The sequence below is a fragment of the Oreochromis aureus genome, linkage group 13 (assembly GCF_013358895.1).
Source record: "Oreochromis aureus strain Israel breed Guangdong linkage group 13, ZZ_aureus, whole genome shotgun sequence".
NCBI classification, from domain to species: Eukaryota; Metazoa; Chordata; class Actinopteri; order Cichliformes; family Cichlidae; genus Oreochromis; species Oreochromis aureus.
In genome coordinates, this window is record NC_052954.1 from 18194455 (window position 1) to 18217504 (window position 23050).

Consider the following 23050-nt stretch of genomic DNA (forward strand, 5'->3'; position numbering starts at 1 on the left):
GTCTTGTTTTGACTTTTCTCAATTACGTCAAACGTTATTAAATCTTGCTCGATTAGTTTCCCCTGCGCTCAGAATCGGTTAGTACGCCTGCGCAAAAATCCGAAGACAAGCCGTTTAGTGGGTCCGTAGAGGCGTTACTGGTGGCTCAATTGATTTTGGTAAGTGTGTAATTTTTTTTGCTAAACTACTTCATTATCTTCGTCACTGTGACACTTTCGGAGCACGCACGGATGCATTGGCAGGCCTGGCGGGCTAAGGGTGCAGAGTCGGTAAAAACAAGGCGGGTATTCATTTTAGATGCTAATTTAAGGGCGACGGGTTGTCTATGAGTCGGTGACGCTGTGACAAACCACAGTAACGTCTCTGGACTTTGATACTATCTTTCACGCAGTTGTAATCGGCCAGATAATCACTCCTTTTCATTTACACTTTTAAAGTTTGGTCGCCTGGAGCGTTGTCACCGTAAACAAACAGCTTACACAATTACCAATATCAAGGTCATTATCTGTATCGTGTGATCTGCGGGCGGCTGTTAGTTAGTTTTTGCCATCTCATCATCTGATTCACATGTATGCTAAATGTCAAAGGTTGAGGAACTATTAAAGCGTGAGTGACAAACATGTGGCGGGAGGCCCGAAACCAGCCCGCCACAGGGTACAATCTGGTCCAGTATTAAAATGTTTCAGTAAAATCTACATCTGATACACAAAAAAGGCAAAATACTATACAAAGACAACTTAATTACTAAAATGTAATCTCTGATTACTTAACAACCACAGGCAGTTCTGTAAACATGTCTCCTGTTAAATGGGTGCTTCATAAAAAAACTAGCAAAACATTCTTAGTAGGTTATATCCAGTAATTTTTATTGGTCTGGACTACCTGGGACAAAACTGAGCTGTATGTGGCCCATGAATGAAAATGAGTTTAACAAGTTATTTGTGTCCCATGTCTTTGTTTGTTTTCCTACTAAAATACTTGGAAAATATGCCCTACTTACTAATGCTAAGTGTATTGTTTTTGAGACTTCTACATCATCAGTGTGATGTTTTTTTTTCTTTCCCTGAAAACCTGAATAAAGTGAACAATACATTTTTAAGCAATACACTGTATAAAAATGCCAGATCTAGCATAAACTATACAAATTAAAACTCATACATGCATCATCGTTATTCAGAAATTGACAATGCATTTAATGATGATAATAATGATAATAATAGTAGTAGTAAGTTCAATAAACAAAGAATTGGTTTTCTTGCATTTATTTCATGGTTCAGGCTTTACAGGGTTAAAATTACTTACATAAAATTGTTTCTTCTTTCCTGTACAAACTTCAGTCATTACCCCCTTATTATAGTGTCTCATCCGCTACGTATTTCTACATATTCTAGCCAAATATCATTGCATTGTAATTTTAGATAAAAAAAAACATGGAAATTAGATTTAATTCGAGGATAATTACACCCTTAGTCGTGGGGTGTAATATGAAAATATTTATGCAATAATAAAGAGTAGACAATAATAATGCTAGATAATCTACTCATAGCTGCTTTATACAAATCAGCTCATAATCAATTGTGATGAGTGACACACGCTGGTTCTCCAGGTAAAAGCCACAGATTGAGCTATGATAAGCTGATGAATACTTTAACGCAAGTCAAAATGAAATAAAAAAAAAAGTTATTTTAATGTTGTAGCAGGTTACTTTTTTACTGTAGCTGTCAAATATTTTCTTCAAATGTCTACTTTAGAAAAATGTATAAGCAGTTGATCAAAGCAAAAATGTTCAAGTAGTGTAAATGACAGCTTTTTTTCTTGTTACTTCACCAGTTTTTATTGTTACTTCTGGCTCTGCAGATGTTTTGAAAGTCAGTGTTGACAGACTCTTGTCTGCAGATGTAGAAAGCCAGACTCTTGTGTGCGTTGCACAGATGATTGGCTGCTGTGGTTGTAGATTTTTTTTTGTTTGCTTTTGGTTCTTCATTTATAAGGAGTCAGAAGTCAAATGCTTTTCGGTGATTCAGTTTTAAACCAGATGGGCTGAACCACAGGAGGGGACGCATTCACTCATTCTTTGGCAATGGAGACAAGTTAGTATTTTGTGATCTTACTTTAAAGGTGACTGTATAGAAAAGCCAGATTTGACTCCCTCTGTGTAGCACGCTGTAAACTGGCAACAGTGTTTTTGTTTTCAGTGTAATTTCTATCTTGATTGCTACACAGAAGAGAACTTGAGAGGCAAAAGTAGGAACTTGAAAAATAGTTACACAGTAGACTTTATAAGGAAGATCAAACATTTCGTACGTCATGCTTTTGTTACATTTGATTGCACCTTCTGCAGTGTGAGCATAACTGAAGCCTGGCTAACTTGTTTGACAGGTGGTAAAACCTGATAATTGGATCACAATGAAAGCAAAAGTTTGAATTCTTTTCCTTTAAACCTGTCAAGTCAAGTTGATCCTTGACTTTGGATTTCAATAAAGGTGGATTATGTTGTTGTTTGTTTATAGCATTGCACTGCAGTATGCTGTAACCTGCTTAGAAACGACTTGTGTTTCTGTCTTCCAGTGAAATCTTAGAGTGTGTGTAGTCAGAGCGTCAGACTTTATCCACCATGCTGGCTCTGTCCAGATATTCCACAGCTTTGAGCTGCAGGCTTGCCCTGCGCTGCTCTGCCCTCTCCGTGAGGGGCTCTAACCCAGGCAGCCAGCCCTCCACCACAGCCAGGCCTCAGTTTCTAAGGACCCAGGCTGCCCCGTTTCACCAAAGTCAAGCCAAAGCCAGTCCAGACCCAAACAAGATCCATTCAGGCAAGGACATATTTGACTGCTCCCTACACAGTTAGCCAATCTCTGTCACAGCCCAGACTTCAGGTTTGTTCACCTGTGCATGGCGACTCTTTTTTTTTTTTTTTTCTTCTTTCTTCTCACTTACCGTACACTGGAATGACTCCATGTTGAAATGTTACAAAAACAAGCAAGTTAAACGAGTCATTTAATAACTCAATTAACGTCAGATTGGAGTTCCATACCCGGAGTTTACCAACCCGTCGGCAATTAATTGATAAACCTGTTCTCAGAAAATGAAATTGCTAAGAAAAACAAAACAAACCACATTTAAAGATTTTCAGTTCTGGGAAATGATGATGTATTATGTTTTAAATAATTAAAACAATAAAATAAGTAGTTGCAGCCTGATGTTATGGTGCGATATTTTCTAAAAGACGTCTGTGAGAGAAAACAAACTCTGCGGTTAGCTGTGCTTTATCGAGAAATTTGCCTGCAGATATTTGTGTGTGAGGAATTTAATCGCATGTGTGAGTTTTAGATAAGAGTACAGTGGCAAAAACAAACGCACACTCGCAGACTACACTCTGCATCATATTCAAATAAAATGGGCATGCTGGGTCTTGTTGAGATGCAATCTCAGTTGAGATGTGATGTCTGCACATCTAACGGCTACCACTAGCATTGTGAAATTTTGTACTAATAAAGAACAGTCCCTTATGCTCATGCTTCTTCTTCTCAACATGCTTTTGCTTTTTTGTCTTGCAGTTTTGTCCTCTGCTTCTGGGCTAGAGGGGGAGCTCTTTGAAATGGGGATGTGGGCTTTGGGTCTGGGTGCCGTCGGAGCTGCCCTAACCGGGATCTTCCTGGCCAATACGGATCTGTGTCTTACTAAAGCTGCCAATGCAACGCTGCAGTACCTTGAAGAGGCTGATCTGCACTCCACCATGGGTGGTAAGAAAGCGTTCTGATAGGGTACAAAGTTACATAAGCACTAGAATCGGCCACATGTGGTTTCCTTTTCTTCGTGCGCGTTTTCACGCATTACACATGCAGCGAATGAGGTTTTGTGCAGTACGTAAAGTGAAGCCACTTTCTAGAATTTTCTGGCAGATTAAATCATTGTAAACTTTGGTCAAATTCCTATGCTATGCTTAATGAACATCGTAAAAGAGATGCTCCATGTGACAAACTCTATTAGATTTTTTTTTTTAACTGTGGCATTCAAAATCTTTGTGACTTGCATTTAATCGCTAATGCGTGAGGTCAAAGATTTGATAAGAAACAGTTTAATGTTGGTTTGTCTGCAGATGACAAGGTCATCAAAGCAAAGAGCCTGTGGGAGACGAATGGGGCTGTGGTCATGGCTGTAAGAAGACCTGGATGATTTTTGTGCAGAGAGGTGACGCTAAAAGCCTCTGTGAATGAATATTGTCTGTTTCCACTCAACTCTAAGTTCATGTGATGTGATTTTTTTTTTTCTGCCCTCTTTTTGGTATGATTTTTGTCTCACTGCAGGAGGCCTCTGCGCTGTCCTCTCTGAAGCCCCAGCTGGAAGAGCTCGGGGTCCCTCTGGTTGCTGTTGTGAAAGAGGACATCGGCACAGAGATCCGGGACTTCAGACCGCACTTCGCTGGGGACATCTATATAGATGAACAGGTTAGCAGCTGTAGATAACAAGTAGGCATGCTCAGAAAAAATGTGAGAATGATCTGAGAGTTCCTGGCTGAGCTGAAAAACCTCTAGCATCGAGTTCCAGTTTAGGCTTAAGCAGGAAAGCAATGCCGTAGCTACCTTGTAACCGTAAACCCCTCTAAAACCGTATGGTGTACTGAAATGCATGTCGAGTCCTCCTGTGCATTTCAGGCTACTTTTTTGAATTTATTATTTGAGAGAATAATAATATTTGCCATAACATCCAAAAAAGTAATCATAGCATCAATATAAACACTCACAAATGTCCATATTCCTCCTAATTGCTGAAACGATCGGAGTTGAAATGAAGGAATGTACGAAGAAATTGAAAACTTCAGGGACAAATGTTTACCCCCGAGAAGAAAAAACAATCAAAAAACCAACTGACCACAACAAAGAGTGAGGACCCAGGAGGCGCATCTTTTTGTTTTTATCGGCTGCCACCGCATATAAAACAGAAGGACACGGTCACACTGGCACGTAATGAACCAGAAAAATCTTAAACGCTGGCAACAACGTTGGCCACTCGCTTAACTTACATTGTAGGCTCTGCAGAGATTCACTGCAAAAGTCTAAATCAACATGCTCATAGTCGTTATGATCACTTGCTTATGTTTATTTGCCATGATGGTAACATGAGTATTGTTATGTGTCAGTTATTAATGCAGATAAATTGTTTGGCTTTTAAATATTTACACCCACAACAGCAGGGGAGGCCTGTTTGAAAGTAAGGTAATCATTCGTGTGAAAGGTTGTGATAGGCTGAAGTCATCGCCGCTGCACTCTTTGGAGTTTTTTTCTCAGTGATCTCTTTTTCATTCTTGGCATGAGTGCATCTCTAATGAGATCCACCACACACATTATCCATGCACGATCTAATCTGTCACGTTTCATTAGCTCGCTGTCATTAAGCTTTTCAAGCATACATCTCCTCTTTGTCTTTCTGCCTCCTAATGGTTTTTCTAATGGGAGCTCTGTGAATAAATTAATCCTGACCAGCATCTTGTCTTAACTGCAAGGGGCCGTTTTACTGAATGTCCTGCCAGAACCACAGTTACAAGTACCCCTGTCTTTTGTATGATCTTTAATCCCAAATCAAGCAGCAGTGCAAACTGTTAGGGATTGCTTGTTGACAGTAAGAGTGTTGGGTCATGAGATTGCAGTGATAAATCAGTTTTAGAGTAGCAGTCAAATAATGCTACTATAATTGCTGTATGCTGTGTATAAATGAGGCTGACTGAAACTAAAATGTGCATTGCAGAAACGTTTTTACGGCCCAGTGCAGAGAAGGATGGGAGGCCTGGGGTTCATTCGCCTGGGAGTGTGGCAGAACTTCATGCGAGCCTGGAGGTCTGGGTACCAGGGCAACATGAATGGAGAGGGCTTCGTTCTCGGAGGGGTGTTTGTCATCGGACCAGCAGACCAGGTAGCTTCCACAGATTTGGCTCAGTGATGCTTCACAAAACTCGTCTCTATTTTTAAGCACATGTTTTGTTTTTTGGCAGGGCATCCTCCTGGAACACCGTGAGAAAGAGTTTGGCGATAAGGTGGACACGGCCGATGTTCTAGAGGCTGTTAAAAAAATTGTACCAGTGAAATAATTTTCGTAGCACGCTTTTATTAGATCAAAACTAGAATAGCAAATTGAATATTTTTAACCTCATGCAGAGTTTCAGTCAAAATCTACTGAAATAATAATCATATTGTTCTGGTATTTATGAAGTCTGTGTTGTTTAATATCATAAGATGCCGCTGACTTTTGCACATGTAATTTGCTGTTGGTTATGAAAATCTAGCCACCTACAAGCTAGATTCTTGACACGGGTATGAAAATGTTAGGGAATTAAAAGCATCACTTCCTTTTAGGTACAGCAGCCATTTATTTAAGGTCACTTGAAAATCAGATGCTTTAATCTAATGGCTGAATTAGATTACATCTGAATATAATTGTGAAACATTTGAAATGTTGACTCTGTCTAAAAGTTTAATTTGCTTCTACTGGTCAAGCTCTCAAACACTCCTTTGACATAACAAGAGCGTGCGGTCTGTGTGTGATAATGACAACTTCACTCTAAACTCTTGGTTGAGGGGAGCAAGTTTGATGCCCAAACACACACACGCTGCTGCTGTCGTCATGTTGAGGACTGTTTGTGGTGCCTGATGCAGGTGTTGCTCGCTTTTGTATGACTGTGCGTATGAGAGAGAATTTTATGCACCTGCACATTTGCATACCAGCTGCAGAATAGTGAATAAAGACCTCATCCAGTATCTCCATGTTGCTATTGTGTTTTTCTTTTTCTTTAAATGTAATTTGTATATTGGTTAAAACTTGGTCTAATAAAACAACTTACACAGCTCTTATGAAAGTTTTCAGAGAACTTTAGTATTTTTTTTTTGAGTTTTGAACATTTAAAACTTTATCCTTGAAAGCACAAAAACAAACCCAAAAAATTCCTCTGCATGATATCAATGCTGATGACTGTAGATAGTAATTTCAGTTGGCAAAGATTTGAACCTGGATATCTAAGATTGGGTTACATAAGTGCATAATTGTAATATCATTTTAGCAAATAATATTTAAAAATATTATTAGATTTATGAAAATGTTCTTGTCAGGAACCTTGGCATTATTAATTACATCAGTAAGGTCACCAGAGAAACTGGTCCATGCTTCATTAAAGCAGGTTATATTGTAATGGTCCATTTGTGGGACTCTCCATCAGTACGATGACTTCAACTGTTTCAAAATGCAACAGCCAAGATCCTTATAGGTACATGAAAATATAACCACATTACCCCATTGAAGTGATAGCAGGATGAACCCATGCTACCCATTCTTGTAATCTGGCAGGTTATTTTAACCATGTCTACATGATGAAATGCACTGAGCTAGCAAAGATTTACATTAAACCAGCTGAATGGTGTACTTAATAAAGTGGCCAGTGTGTATAAACACGAGGCAAAGTCCTTTAAATTGTCCTTGTGGTAGCTCCTATATACACACACACACACACACACACGCACGCACGCGTGTATCTATAGCTCTCTATATTAATCAGTAGTCATGCAGAGGAGCTTTTTACCACTAGGTAAGGCAAGCAACTGCTTGGGGCCCCCAGGTCAGTGGGGATGGACCCAGAGGGCTGCCAAACTTTAGGTTACAGCAGTGGCAAAGTTAGCAGGTACACAGGGAGAGATGTGATCACATATACTTTGTTTACTCATCTAACAGAGCAGCCTGATCAGTCCTGCTCTGCTGACTGTGACGTGACCACATCATAGTGTGAATTTTTTTTTTGATGGTGTCAGATTAAAGTTGTGAATGTTCCAACCACCAAGATTCAGTGGTTTAAGTTAGGTTAAATGTTTATCCTCATATCTGAGCTGTTCTGCTGAAATATTCACTTATATGGTGATTATAACCGGTGTTAAATATTACTGCATGAAACAAGCATGCTTGGGCATTGATGTTACACATTTTATTCTATTGCTCAGATTAAAATACATCCCACGTCAAGGAAATATACATTTCAAAACAATACAAAACAGAGGGAGAAAACACAAATACTGATAAGTCTACATGTATGTGAGTTGTATGTATATAAAATAACCAAAACATTCATGGAGTGTAGCATGACATGACTTTTGCATGCGTGCCTTCAGTATGCAAAGTTGTAAAACACTGAAAGAACTCTGTGATCTAAAATGTTACTGTCAATAAAAGCAATGGCAAAAAAATGAATTCCAAAAATAAAGTGTGTGTTGGATTTATTTTACATCTTCAAACTTGTAGCTTTGTATTCAAGACAATGGATTTGGTGGAGAGGACCACTTGTGTTAAAATACACAAAAAACAAACTGTTTTTGCACAAGTATGACAAAAGGTCCATTTGCTAAAGCTGAAACAAAAACTTTTAAAAAGCTACACACTTCCTCAGTCCTTTACCCGTTTCATCTTTGGCTGGCTCTACAGGTGTGACATGATACGGTGGTAAAACACAGTCACAAGCTGGGACGATGCAAGTTTCCAAACGTGTCTGAATGCCGACTCAAACCCCTCAGTTTTGTTCTTAAACGTTTGTGCACCCAAATGCGAGTAGAAAAGGAGAAAGATGGGAAAGCTAGCAGACCACAAATGATTAAAAATTAGCAGATGCGAAGCCACAATTCAGTCAGCATTATCCAGCATGATGAAGACTCACAAATATCAATATACACTTGTAAAAGCTCCTTTAAAACAGCAACACAAATCCAGTTAATTCCTACAGCAGCACAGCAAACACATCACACAGTAGATGCAGTCAGCATCGTAACAAAAAGGTCTTCAGTGGCCACTGCAAACACTCCTACATATAGACTATAGTAGTGATGCCAAGTGTGAAACACTGTCCTGCAGTGCATGTGATCGTGTCAGTGTCTAATTCAAGCAGGGGACTCAAACAGAAGCCTTCTGTTTACATGGATGAGAGGAAAGGGAGTGAAGTGTTCATATGAAAAGCCAATTTCTCTCCAAAACAAGAAAGCCAATAGTTAAAAATACCACTACGTCCACCTTCATTTGAGTTTCAAGTAGCAACACTCTCCTAAAGTTTGGTGAATAAAGCTACTGAATGTTGGAATCGCACATTAACACAATCACTGTGCATTGGTGTCTGTACAAAAAGTCCATTGACAAGAATACAAATGCTGTGCGGTTAATGCCCAACATCTGTCCACAAGTCCACAACTATATCTAAGTGTCTTGATGGAGATGAATTTTGGTGATCTATACAATCTTACTGTGGTCACATTTTAACCAACATACACAAAACATCACTTTATACTAACACTGAATCCGAACTGGTAATTTGCAACAGTGATAAATCAAACTATAGGAACACTCCTCTAATCTGATAGCTGATTGGTCTTGAAGCAGGAGAAGCTCCTAGTCATTTGCAATAAATTACAATACATATACACACACACAATCCTGTATCAAGAGGAGAGGACATTGTTTCCAAGTGCATATGTGGGGCCTTCTGATGCATTCACTAACAGAGGCATACATTTTAATTAAAATCTTTAAAATCCCTCATACATGTGCTTCATAGCTTCTACATTATATGTGCTTTGTACATAAATATATCCAAGAAAAATATAATTATTTTTACACCACTAAGACACCATCATCACTATCTAACTACACTGGAGACACTGCGTTTGGAGAGCTTGATCAACAATATGAATGACTTTTGATCAAAGACGCTCAAACTCGGCCGGGCTGTCCACATTAACAAAGCAGCAACAAACACTGTGCACACACAGCTACCATGACCTATAACCAGGAGTTTACTATTTTGACCTGTCACACAACATTTACCAATGTCCTTTGGTGCAACAGGACATCAGTGGCTCTCACGCTTTTGACAATCAGGCTGTTTTGATGTCTCCCAGCCCACTTCAGGTCAGGTGCAAACACTAAAAAACCCACAAACTGTGAGTTAGTATTCACATAACAGCAGCAATACATTTAAGATCATTTAAGATCTTTATCAACGAGATCAACAGCATTTCTTCTTCCTCATGTACACAGACAATATCCTCTTTCCACCGAATGCCACCACTTAAAAGCACAATCACCTTCAAGAAGAAAACAAAAAACCCCAGGCTGCCACAGTACATATTTACACTGATGAGAACCACAGTTTGTAGTGTTGACTGATATAGGATGTGCTATTTGCTGTATAAAGATCTTTGCCACAGGTGCTGAGCACCTCATTACTTTGACTAAGAATATGAAGGGCATAAGTACACTTAGAGGAGAGTAGAAGAAGGTTAGAAGCTGCACTGGGTAACAACAGGCATGGTACAACAAAACAGGAACTTCAACAGGAGTCGGGCTATTTAGAGCGACTTAATATACAGTTTTCTTGGGGCAACTCGGTTGGTGGCCTCAAGATTTAACATAACGGTCAGTGCGAAATATATGACACTGGAATATACACTGGAAAGAGTGGTAGCACAAGGCCAGAAAAGACTGTTACATTCAGAAGAAGTTACACACATGATCGATAAGCAAGAGTCTTCATTTTAGCTGAATCAGAAATGAACCTGAATGCAACGCAAGATATTGTCGGGTCGAGGACAAATCAGTAACTTCATGAATAGCCACCCAAAAGCTCAGCTGTGACCAGCGGAAGACAGAAAACACACCACAAAACAATAAACTAAAAAAAAACCTAAAAAACCCAACAAACAAATAAACAAAAAAGCTAAAATCATTTTGTCGTTTTGTGTTCCCTCAAGAGCGCCATCTATATACAGACAGCGTTCAGTGATCATTCTTTTCAAAGTCAGTAAATCCTGAAAAAAAAAAAAGAGCCTTTACAAAACAAAACAAAACAACAACAAAAAAAACCCTGCAAATATATTTTATTTAACCTTCCAACTGAATCCAGAGCACAATGTGTGTGTGTGTGTGTGTGTGTGTGTGTGTGTGTGTGTGTGTGTGTGTGTGTGTGTCAACATATGCATGGAAAGGTGCTGGCTGCTCCTACAGGCCTTTGTTGAAGTAGACAGTGGTGATGTGAGGACTGGTCTTTCGTATCCTTTCTTGCAGATCTTCTTCCAGCCCGCTAACACTCATAGAGCTACAAAGAGATGGTCCAGCATCATTAAAAGGCAGCCAAGTTAAACAACGCTAGATATAGACTGAATGAGTGAGGTGAAAGTGGCTACTGGTACCTTTTCTGAGGGAACAGGGCGCAGCACAGAGGAGTTGCAAACACCAGGCTGAAATCAAGAGATGAAAACAGGAATGTTTTAGATGTTGCAGGTACTTTCTAAGTGAAGTTAAAAATATCATTTGATAAAAGGATACTCTCACTGACAACAAGTCTACTTTACTCACCACAAACCGACTAATCCCACCTGGACTGGAGCGTTAAGAATTGGGAACCGCTGTAGAGAAACCAGATAAAAATCAGGGACACATACATATCAGATGAGTTTGTCTTTGTAGAGCGTCCACAGACACAAGCATTCAGTGTGCGTGCAATATGTGGAATGCGGTGCGACTCTTTAACCTCATAAAATACTAGTATGTCCGGTAAATCCACTCAGTAGAAACAAAACAGTACAGCAAACACGGATGCAATTTGCTTACCTTCATGAAAGCTCTCTTCTCCAGAGCATTCATGATGACAGGGGGAATGGCTGTGAACAGAACAACAAGTCAGGTGGGGATTTCTGCTTCAATAGCAAAACAGGAAACTGTTAGTAAGGCTCGGAATGTGTGAGGTGAAGATAAATTTTCTAATATATTTTTGGTGAGTGATGATCATGATGTTTCTTTGAATATTTCAGGGGAAAAAAAGTCAACATATATTCTCTTAACTTTGTGTTTGCTGTCTAGCGGCTCTTGAGATAAATATCTGGGTCATAGGCTGTTAAATGATGAACACTATACAGGGGTAGGCAGCAAAACAGGGAAACTAACCAGCCAGAAAACTCCATAAAGCAGAGAGGAGCTGCAGTTTCAGCTGATACTGCTTTGCAGGTTTGTCACTAATGCATGCAAAGTAATGACCAAGCAGAGAAGGTCGACGTTACCCATTGCAGGCATCGCCATCCCAATCCTCGACACCACCACCTGCACGATGGCCTGTCTGGCAGCATTTGGAGACTCTCCTAACCGGTTTCCATTCTCATCAGTTACAGGGATACCGTACTTTAACTCCCTGACAGAGGGGAAAAAGAAACATCGTGTAAATCTGTCATACCAGCTGTTCTAATAGGCCACTGATTAATATTTTAATCAATACTTTAGTGACCTCACCTCTGCCTCATGAAGGGAATGTTGATACAGTTAGCAGCAGCAACAGCAGCAAAAGGGACAAACCGACTGATGATTGGAGGCAGACGCTGCAAAGAAACAACAAATTTAGGCAATCAGGATCGCATCTCAGAGCAGGGAATGTGTATTTATTTTATCTTTGGTTTACTTCATGTTTTTTGCACTTGAAACAAACGTATTACCGTAGCTAGAGACTTGAGTCCCAGTGCAGTGACTACGGCTCCAGTTGTAGCACTGACGTAAGCTGCGCCGAGCTGGCTGCGAGGACAAAATTATCACAAGTTACACACTGAGAACCCACATCCCTTTTGAGCACTTTCATAAGTGAAATAGAGCCAATTATGCATCACCACATGAAGACAAGAGCTCAGAGTCTACAAGTTAAGCTAAGGTGAATCAATGCAAAGTTTATGTGGACCAAGAAATGTGTGAAGTCATGTATGAATATTTAAAAATGAATGAGAACATCCTCGCAAATAATTGCAAAACAGAGCATTACTATATGTGTTTCACTGACTGCATGCTTGATCCATAAATATGCATTCACATGTTGCTGTTCTTCATAAATGCATGCATTCGATGCATTTTTGCAAAGTCTGGAAGGGGCAATTTATTGCAAATATGCTGACCTGTTGTCAACAAGGAGCACGTAATCTAAGTCAGCATGAGATCACGGTGACACGAGGCCGAACATGCTTAACAGTGGAACGTAATACCGCTGTGAGGGAGAGGACAGCCGCTCCCACAGCCTCCTCACAGAGACTAGTTTAGACGTGGGACAGGAATGATCAAGAGGGGAAGGGAAATGAGAAGTCCTCCCTACTTCACGGTGATGGGTGCGTCTCCACTGCGGTTGGTGTAGTTGACGATGGCGTTAAAGGACTGGTTAACCCACTGCCAAAACACCACTGCTGGAGTAGTCCTGCAAAAAACATGAAGGAACAGCGACAGTGTGTTTGAGGAAGTGAGATTTCACGCTGCGTGTTCGGTGCCATTTGCGCTGTGGCAAAGAAGTGACACTACTTGAGAAAGTACCTGCTAGCGACAAACACTTAAAAAAAAAAAAGAAAGAAAAAAAGAAAAAAAAGAGGATGCAAACAAAACTACTAAGTAACCTACAGATGCATTCAGCCATAACCGCATACAGATTAGAAGTTTGTGTGGACCCTCATTTCACACTTGTGTTCCCAGCAGATAACATCTTCATATAAAATCAATCAGCCCATAGTCAAGTTTGAATAAAATTCACATGCAAAAGATACAGATCATCTTGATAGGGTATGTGTCACAATTTTATCCATGTGACCTAAAAACCAAATGGTCCTTTAGCACAGTTTACAGGCCTCCAGAAATATATGCTGAATTTCAACTTTAACTTAAATCACCTAAAATATTCATATTGGTATTAAGAAACCCCCCAAAGCACTCTCTCTCTTCTTTATTATACCAATTTTACTATATAAAGCTATAATATATAGACTTTAAAATGTCACCCTATGGTGCCCTCAAGTGGTAGGATGCACAAACAACATTGTGGTTGATGGTAGTGCACGATACATCCAACCTGAACCTGAGTAATACACTTAATATGACAAAAATGATAGAGACTTAATTGTTAAATATTAAATTAACAAAAATGTGAAAAAAATACTTAAAATAAAATGTGAACTATTAACATAAAATTTTAAAATAAATCCGTTTTTAAAAATATGGCCAATAATCTATTATTTAGTTACCGTCTATTTCTGTAACTACAAAGAGTATTAAAAGTCATTTCAGCTTTACTTTGTATCATATTGCGTATACTTTTATTGCAGATCAAACTGTTGCTCTAACATGAATTGATCACATAGCTTATTAAATGGTCACAGCATAGCGAATTATCAGTAAAATTAAGAGCAACAGATTATAGAAGCAGATTATAGTGAATCGTGTGTTTAAACCTGAGCTGTACCTGTAGAAGGTGAGCATGCAGCCTGTGATGGACATGTTCATTGGCACCTGAGCAGACATCCGGCCAATCACAAACATCTTCTCCCCTGTGTCGGGGTGGAAGGCAGAGTCATATATGTATTTGGCTCTCCAGAGCTCATCCTCCGTCAGACCAGGCTTCACGATCCCAGCTCTGAAAAAGTCATAACAGTACAGCGCTGCAGTACGAACTCTGCTTTCTTTCTTATATGTGAAAACAAAACCGGATGCTACCACTTTATGGACAGGGAGTCTCCAACTGGAGAAAACAAGCCAGCACATAATCTGGTTCAAAGCTCATTCCTATCCATGCGTTACTCAGATCTGACATGCTAGCCCGCTTCCCAAAAAGTGGGGACGTTGTTGTAAAATGCAAATAAAACAGAATGCAATGATTAGCAAATCTCATAAATCGATATTCTATTTACAAAAAACAACATCAACAAAAAACACATCAAATATTTAAACTGAGAAAATGTACAACTGTAAGAAAACTATTAGCTCATTTTGAATTTGATGGAAGTAATGGGTCTCATGAAAGTTGGAGTAGGGGCAAGTAACACCAAACAGCTGGAAAACTATTTTTAACAAATTAGGTTAACTGGTAATATTTTAGCAACATGATTGGTTATTAAAAAAAAACACCTTAAAGTGATGGGGTTTCTCAGAAGTAAAGATGGGCAGAGGCTCACCATTAAATAATAAAAAAAATAAAAAAAATACAGCATCTACAAATTGTGGAAGAATTCAGAATAATGTTGCTCAAGGCAAAATTGTGAGGAATTTTAATATTTCATTATCTGTAGAACATAATATCAAATGATTCAGAGAATCTGGAGAAGTCTCTGCGTGCAAGGGACATGGACATGAAAAACTGGATATCTGTGATGTTCGGGTACTCAGATAACACTGGAAGCATGACTACGTCCTTGAAATCACTGAACAGGCTCTGGAGCACATCCAGCCATCCACAAATACCGGCTAAAGCTTTATCGTGCAAAGGACAAATCATATGTTGACGTGATTCTCTCAGTCTTCATTTAAAGGTGGAAAAGTCCTCTGTGGTCGGACCAATGAAAATTTGAAATTCTTTATGGAAGACGTGTGCTCAGTTCAAAAGTTGCATCAGTACATACACTGAACAAAAATATAAACGCAACACTTGTGCCGCTGAACTCAAAGATCTGAAACATTTTCTATATGCACAATAGACCCATTACTCTCAAATATTGTTCACAAATCTAAATCTGTGTTAGTGAGCACTTCTCCCTTTGCCACACCTCACAGGTGTGGCATATCAAGGTGCTGAATATTGCACAGGTGTGGCTTAAAGTGCCCACAATAAAAGGCTACTCTGAAATGGACACAGTTTTTTTCCTCGGGGGGGGGGCGATCCTTGCAATATGGGGGCGTGCATCATCATGCTGCAACATGAGGGGATGGTTGTGGATGAATGGCACAACAATGGGCCTTAGGATCTCGTCGTCGTCTGACCTTGATGAGGACGACGAGCATTCAGATGAACTTCCCTGAGACAGTTTCTGACAATTTGTTGCTGCAGCTGTCCGGGTGGCTGGTCTCACATGATCATGGAGGATAACATGCTGGATGTGAAGGTCCTGGGCTGGTGTGGTTACACATGGTCTGCGGTTGTGAGGCCGGTTGGATGTACTGCCAAATTCTTTGGAAAGGCCTTTGGCGACAGCTTATGGCAGAGAAATGAACATTAATTTCACAGACAACAGCTTTGGTAGACATTCTTGCAGTCAGCATGCCAATTGCACACTCCCTCAATATTTATGCCGTCTAATCAGCACCTTGATATGCCACACCCGTTAGGTGGGATGGATTATCTCGGCAAAGGAGAAGTGCTCATGAACACAGATTTATGAACAACATTTGAGGAATGGGTCTTTTTTGTATTTAAAAAATGTTTCAGATCTTTGAGTTTAGCTCATGGAAAATGGGAGCAAAAACAAAAGTGTTGCATTTATATTTTTGTTCAATGTATGAAATTGCCAGCTAGCACATCTGGAAAGGTATCACCATAAAGATATATACGGGTTTAAGAGCAACGCATGCTCCCATCCACATGACTTCTTTTAACCCTAACCCTTGCATATTTCAGCAAGACAATGCAAAACCACACACCGCGTCCACATACTTAACTGGACTGCTGGCAGTCCAGACCTTTCACCAACTGAAAACAGCACGAGATGAAAAATATGACAAATATGACCCCAAAATGTAGAGCAGTTCAAATCCTACATGAGCCAAGAATAGGACAGCATTCCTCCCCCAAAATCCATAACTGGTCTCCTCAGTTCCCAGAAGAGAGGATGCAACACAATGGTAAACATGGCCCTTTTACGTTTTTGAGACATTTTGCTGCCAGTAAATTCAACATGAGCCAATAATTTTCTTAAAATTGTACACTTTCTCAGTTTAAACATTTGATATGTTTTCTATATCCTATTGTGATTAAAATATGGGTTTTTACACAGTGTCTTTTGGAATAAGGGTTATACATTCCTACTCCCTCCTTTATATCTTGACCTTCTCTACCTGTAGTTCTCCACAGTCACTCTGGCCTCCTCCAGAGTCTCAGAGGACAGCAGGACGTTCCTTGGGTCCGTGACCATGAAGAAGTGCTTGGCGCGGCCCGTGAAAGTGCCTTGGTCCCATCTTGGCTCCTTGATGTTTATGTTGCGGGACACCTCTTCTGACATCCTGGCTTCTTCACTCAGAAATTTTGATTAGTGCTCAGGCAATGAGACACAAACGTACAACACTGCAGAAAACATCAAGTCAGAAGAAAAAAGAACCATATGAGTTGGATTAACTAATGCATTTCTCGAATAAAAAACTTGCCAAAACATTTTATAGGCAAGAAAAAAACAAACATACCCTGAATGTTATTTTAAAATTTTGTGCATGCACAAATATCACAGAGAGCAAAGTTTGAAACCCCATAAGTATGGCGACCTGATTCCCAGCCCTACAAGTGTAATTATTGTAATGAAAAACGCTGGCGGCAGAGATAAGCCTTCATCTGCGTTTCACTAAAAGCTGTGCTGTATTCCAGAGATACATTGTGCTAACGAAACCCTCCACCTTTACTGTACAAGACACCACCCTGTACAATGACAGAGTTATCTTTGAGGAAACAACCCTTATGCATTTCCAGGCATTCGAGATTTACTGCATTCCTCATCAGTCAGTGCTTTCTCAAGCCTAAATAACACTTTCTGTTTGCTGTATTAAATTAAAACCACAATAAATTGTTGTTTTGTCCATTTGTGGGTTCCCTATAAGCAGCTCTTCGCTTTCAGTGCAGTCCAAATTAAAATGTGAGCTGTGTCTGTTAGTACAGGATAAAGTAAAATTAAGATGATGTTTTTATCCATTAAATGCCCACACCACACCAAAAAGCCCACAGTCACTTAAAAATCCAAGTTGGACTGTACAATTTCAAATAAAACAATACCTCACTTGTAATATAACTATTGACCTCTTTCAGATCAAACTCTTTATCTCTGTGCTGTTCACATTATGGCTTTTCACCACAGCGTTAACTGGATAGCTTCATCCAGCACTTAGGCCATAATTAAGTAAGACACTGGGGGGCACAGCAGTGTGGAGACCTTGGTTTGTTCTTTCTGGCATGAAGGTCACAACTACCAAATTGATTAAAAAAAAAAAAAAAACACCTTAAAGAGCGAGATAACACCTGATACCGTGGATAAATAGATAACAGAGAAGTTGGCTATTGCTTTGCTCCTTCAAACTATGTGTAAAGTACATGAGCCTACAATCGCCTCACTAGCGAGACAATCACATGAATGGTGTTTGTCATACCGAAATAGCTGATTAAAGAAAACCGCGACAAACACAGTGGCAGATGGGTTTGGGGATGTCACGACAGGCGCCCCAGTTCCTGTCACCAAGCAGGCTGCTAAACGGCTAGCGAACACGCTAGCAAGGTAGCCGACAGCAGCACTACAAATCACGAACTGGAGAACAGAAATACCCACTGTTGTTAATAAAACTGAGTTAAATGTAAAACAAAAACAAAAAACCCAAAACACATGGAAGAACAAACAGATTTCTAATGTCATCAAAACAATGCTAACTAACTAACATCCCCTAACCAGCTAGTTTACAAGCTAGCAAGCACATTAGCACCTCAGTTAGCGTTGTAAGGACAAATACGGAGATAGAGCGAGCGCTAATTTAATCAGGATCTGATCATTATTAATCAGTGAAGTGAATTCAGCAATCACGGGAACATACCTGCTCTTAACTCCCTGGTTTTTGAAAATGTGTGACCTCTCAATATCACAGCAACACCGGGTAGACATATGCTGCCTTCGCGTACTTATTGAAATATAGTAACATAGCATTTTGAAAAAAAAAAGAGGGTCGGTAAATAATAGGTGGAGAAAGTAACTATCAATAATGTTCTGTCTATGTTCTGTGTTACTCATATGTGGTTTCATTACACATATAATGCCTACAGTGATAAAATAGTGGGAATTAAAATGCGTGCCAGACGGTATGTGGACGGTCAGAGACTTACTGCACTCAGTTGCAGTATGATGAATGTCTATTCTATTCTATTGTTCTTTATTAAATACAAGAGAAGAAAATGTAAACGTGTGAGGTGTAACTTAATCAAAAATATACAAGAAATCATTTAAATGTAGTCAAACTGTTCACACGAAGCAGAGGGAATAAAACAAAAACGAGCTTCTAAGCTGCACGTTAAGGCAGCTGCGTACGGAGAAACAGGAGGGGCGGTGTTTGTGGTGAAAGACTCCTGGGCGTGGGAGGAAGATCACGCAGGATTGGCTAAAAGCTGACGGGACAGGGGAGGTGTCCACTTCCCAGAAGTCCTTACTGTATTTAATTTATTATACTCAAAGTGTTCAATAGTCTTGCTGTATCAGCTCCCTGGTATCTGTGTAGTTTCAAAAGCAGCCCAAATTCTCTGATAAAATGAATGCAATTTAAACAATTTGTGATCATTAAAATAACAAGAAGGCTAATTTATAGATAGAAGTACACAGTTAAAGACAGACTCTCATTTTTGTGTGGTGTGACAGTATATTTTTCAGTGATTTTATGCACAGCTGAAGGGTGTACAATGTACACCATCCTTATAATTCCCCAAAAGGTGGCAGCATTTCTACCCCCTGAAAGCTGAATACTTGTGTTGCTTTAACAGGTTTCAAGTGGAGTCGCAGTCGGTCATATTTAACAAGTTTTATTACCTATTCATTATTCTGTTTATCCACTGGTTTTTAGTTTATAGGGAAACGGGTTGCATAATTGTGCTTTCTCATAAAAAGAAATGCTTATTTAGTTCTGGTTATGTTCAACTTTATTTTTTATTAAGATACAGAGAAAACAGATCTTCACGTAGAAAGACCTGTCGATGGAGATGGCAAATGGAGGTTGCAGGGGTAGGGGGAAAGGAGGGAAGAAGGGGGTAGACGAAGGGTAGAGGGAGGTGCAGGGAGGATACGGGTGGGGTGGAGATGTGAAGGGGGAGAAGGAGGGAAGAAGGGGGTAGACGGAGGGTAGAGGGAGGTGCAGGGAGGATCCGGGTGGGGATGTGAATAGTAATGAAATGTAGAACCTCCTACAGTTGTCCAGACTCAGGAGCCTCTTCCACTCTCATCTCACCAGAACCTTTCTTACTCCTGAAAAACCAGCTCCAGCAGCCTGTCTTCTTCTTCTTCTTCTTTCCTTTCTCTTTCTCTTCTACTTTGCCGTTTATCTTTTCCACCTTTTCTTCTTTCTCTACACTTTCCTGGTCTTGTTTTGGTTTTTCCTCTTTCTTGCTTGACTTCCTCTTGAAAAAGCTGGATCCTTTTTTCTTTTGCTGTTCTTGCGCCTGCAACTCATTGTTTTTCATCTCTAGTGTGTTATTTTCTTTGAGGTTTTCATTGTCTGCTTGAATCTTCTCAAAATCTTCCTGCAGTTTGTTAAACTTTTCATCCTCTTCTTTGCCCTTTTGTTCAAGCTCCTCTTGTTTCTGCTTTTTCTGATCCTCCTGGTTTTCACTGTTTCTGCTTTGCAGTTCTTTGTGAATCCTCTCAAGTTCTTCATATTTTTGAAGGTGTTGGATCTTCTCCTGAAGCATTTCTGTGCTCCTGTCCTGGACTTCTTTATGCTTCTGCTCAAGTGCTGTATATTTGTCTTCTACCTTTTCCTTCTCTTCCTCCAATTCTTTATTTCTGTCCTCCAGTTTTTTCTTCTTTTGTTCCATTTCTTTATTTTTGTCCTCTAGTTTTGTCTTCTCTTTCTGAATCTCTTTCTTTTTGTCCTCTAGTTTTGTCTTCTCTTTCTGAATCTCTTTCTTTTTGTCCTCTAGTTTTGTCTTCTCTTCCTCCAATTCTTTATTTTTGTCCTCCAGTTTTGTCTTCTCTTCCTCCAATTCTTTATTTTTGTTCTCTAGTTTGATCTTCTCTTCCTCCAATTCTTTATTTTTGTTCTCTAGTTTTGTCTTCTCTTCCTCCAATTCTTTATTTTTGTCCTCCAACACTGCCTGCTTCTGTTCCAGGTCTTGACATTTCTCCTTCAAATTTTGGACTTCCTCCGAATGTTTCTCCCTTAGAAATTGCTGGTACTCATTTTCTGCTTCAATTCTTAAGTATGCGTCTGACAGCTTTTCCTTCAATTCATCCGCGTCTAGCTGCTTCCCTTCTAGTATTTTGTTTTCTTGTTCCAGCGTTTCATTTCTTTTCTCCAGTTGCTTGTATTTGGACTCCATTTCTTCTCTAAGAGCTACAAGCCCATCCTTATGGCATAAATTCCTCCTCTCTGCCAGAAGACCGTTTAGGCGACTTCGCAGTTGGTACTCGCTCTCTCGTAGGTGAAGGTTTTCCCTCCTGCAGTTCTCAAAAGCTTTTCTGAGACCATTGTATTCACCGGGGGGACCGTACTGTCCAGCGCAGTGAGGAGGAGGTCCTCTGAATCTCGGTTGGTAGTGGTTTTGAGACATGGCAAAACAAACCAACGCAGTAGACTGATGTTCTTGTTTTTTGAAGACGAGTGAAAAATCTTTGCAAAAATTCAAAACTTGTTTAAATGTTTTCAGAAATGTGGCGATGTGAACGTCTAACCGGCGAAAACACACTAAAGAAAAATACCGAACACTGTGCTTACTTCACAGACTGCACTTCACTGTAACAAACATTAAAACGTTCTATATGCAAATTACGCTGAGACATCGCGTTCGCTAATGTCTATCACGTGACATCAAATCTGATTTAAAAGAAAACGTATTTTCATGAATTTATTTATTTTGCCATTTTCAATAAAGTTTTAATTTCTTATTCTTCAACATATTTAGGATCCTTCTTACCGAGTGTTTATGTCGCAGGTGTAAGTCAGAAGGGAACCCCTTCTATAACGGGGAAAGCAGCAGCGGGTGATCACGGAAACAGAAGACATAATACCCAGTTAAAATAGTCAATAAAAATAAATGAACTTTATTTACAACACTAAAAATGCCCTGATCAGGGGAGAGAAAAAAACCCATCAACCTCGGCACACTAAAAATATGATGATGCTCAGTCCTGATGCGTTGTTACAGCGCACAGCAGCAACCAGTGGCGCATCAGCGTGTTTATGTAGGCCTATCTGTGTTGTGTAGACATAATAATGTCAGATGACAAACCAGAAATAAAATATCACTGCAAAGCCTTCAACTGACGTTTATGTGCTTTATTTATTCAGTATTTCGCTGTATGTATTTATATTTTAGAGCATTTGTCTCTTTTTTATATACAGCCTGTTGTGTTTGGTTTGACTGTATTTATAATATTTTTAAACCGACTTTGTTAAAAGTGTGGCAAATTCTTGAGCAATGGCATGATGTAAAAGATAAATGACAACTTCTGTTTTCTGGAAGCCATGTTAACGATGCTTACAACAGTCTCCTACCTAGCTGCTTTTCACGATCACTGCTCCTGCGCGTTGAGCTGGAGACCCACATGGATGTGACTAAACTAGCCACCGGGTGGGGTTGTTTACCCATCTTAACGGCGTGGCAGGAAGATCAGCTGCTCCGTTTTCCCCCGCCTTCATCTCTCTCCAGCGCTACCAAAGTCCAGTAGCACATTAATAAGAAAGTTTACTCGAGGACACGCTGGAGCAGTCTTGAGTGAGTGTTACTTCACTGTTTGAGTAATCAGTGTACTTACTCATCTCCAGCCCTAGCGCTAGTGGCTGCACAGCTGGGGTTGAGGGCTTATGTAAAAGACTTACACCTCTTAAGAAAATAATGGTCACTTGGAGAACAAATGAGGTGGCATTAACGCTCCGGAGGTGTCCGTTAATGCGTCAGTGAGGCGGACCAGCTCAGTGCGAGCGCATCCACCGCAACATGGACACGGGAGGTAATGCTAATATTCTTTTTTACTTTATTTTAGACTCAGCAAGTCGAAGATATCAACAGAACTAACGTCCACCTATAATTATGCCTCCCTGCAAACTGTCGCTCATATAAATTACTGTCAAATTAGGCCTGTTGATTATATGCGTGTCCTCTGAGTTGCTGTCCATGGTGCTGATTAAACGACAGCCACGGGAGTTCAGTGAGTGTTTCTTATCCTTACAGGTCAATACTGTGTCAGAATTAAAGGATTTCATTGTCTATTCTGCAGCTCTGAGGCCACATTACTCATCACAACATATTCTTTTCACAACAGGCATCCGTTTAATTAAACATGACCACAGGGGAATCACCTCTCTG

General features: G+C 39.8%; 3 protein-coding genes across 6 annotated transcripts; 1 reads left to right on the plus strand and 2 right to left on the minus strand.

Annotated features, from left to right (window-relative positions):
• Positions 1-77: 77 nt before the first annotated feature.
• On the plus strand, positions 78-10698 carry LOC116316627 (peroxiredoxin-like 2A). 4 transcript variants are annotated; one of them, XM_031735234.2, is made up of 7 exons: positions 78-158; positions 2569-2810; positions 3555-3740; positions 4097-4188; positions 4305-4445; positions 5743-5907; positions 5987-10698. In XM_031735234.2, exons 2-7 carry the CDS (start codon positions 2615-2617, stop codon positions 6080-6082), a joined length of 876 nt encoding a protein of 291 aa, XP_031591094.2. In that variant the 5' UTR covers positions 78-158; positions 2569-2614; the 3' UTR covers positions 6083-10698. The 4 variants fall into 4 exon arrangements, with proteins under 4 accessions (XP_031591094.2, XP_031591096.2, XP_031591093.2 ...); XM_031735233.2 differs by lacking the exon at positions 78-158 and adding an exon at positions 1940-2090; XM_031735236.2 differs by lacking the exon at positions 2569-2810.
• Positions 7946-18703, minus strand: sfxn3 (sideroflexin 3). The gene is made up of 11 exons (XM_039621579.1): positions 18580-18703; positions 16852-17077; positions 14270-14440; positions 13139-13237; positions 12498-12573; positions 12298-12383; positions 12072-12199; positions 11626-11675; positions 11371-11420; positions 11205-11252; positions 7946-11110 (listed from the first exon to the last, which is right to left on the minus strand). Exons 2-11 carry the CDS (start codon positions 17013-17015, stop codon positions 11014-11016), a joined length of 969 nt encoding a protein of 322 aa, XP_039477513.1. The 5' UTR covers positions 17016-17077; positions 18580-18703; the 3' UTR covers positions 7946-11013.
• A 999-nt stretch (positions 18704-19702) lies between these two features.
• On the minus strand, positions 19703-21295 carry LOC120443427 (golgin subfamily A member 6-like protein 1). Its single transcript, XM_039622108.1, has 2 exons — positions 20835-21295; positions 19703-20552 (listed from the first exon to the last, which is right to left on the minus strand). Exons 1-2 carry the CDS (start codon positions 21293-21295, stop codon positions 19931-19933), a joined length of 1083 nt encoding a protein of 360 aa, XP_039478042.1. The 3' UTR covers positions 19703-19930.
• Between the last annotated feature and the right edge of the window lie 1755 nt (positions 21296-23050).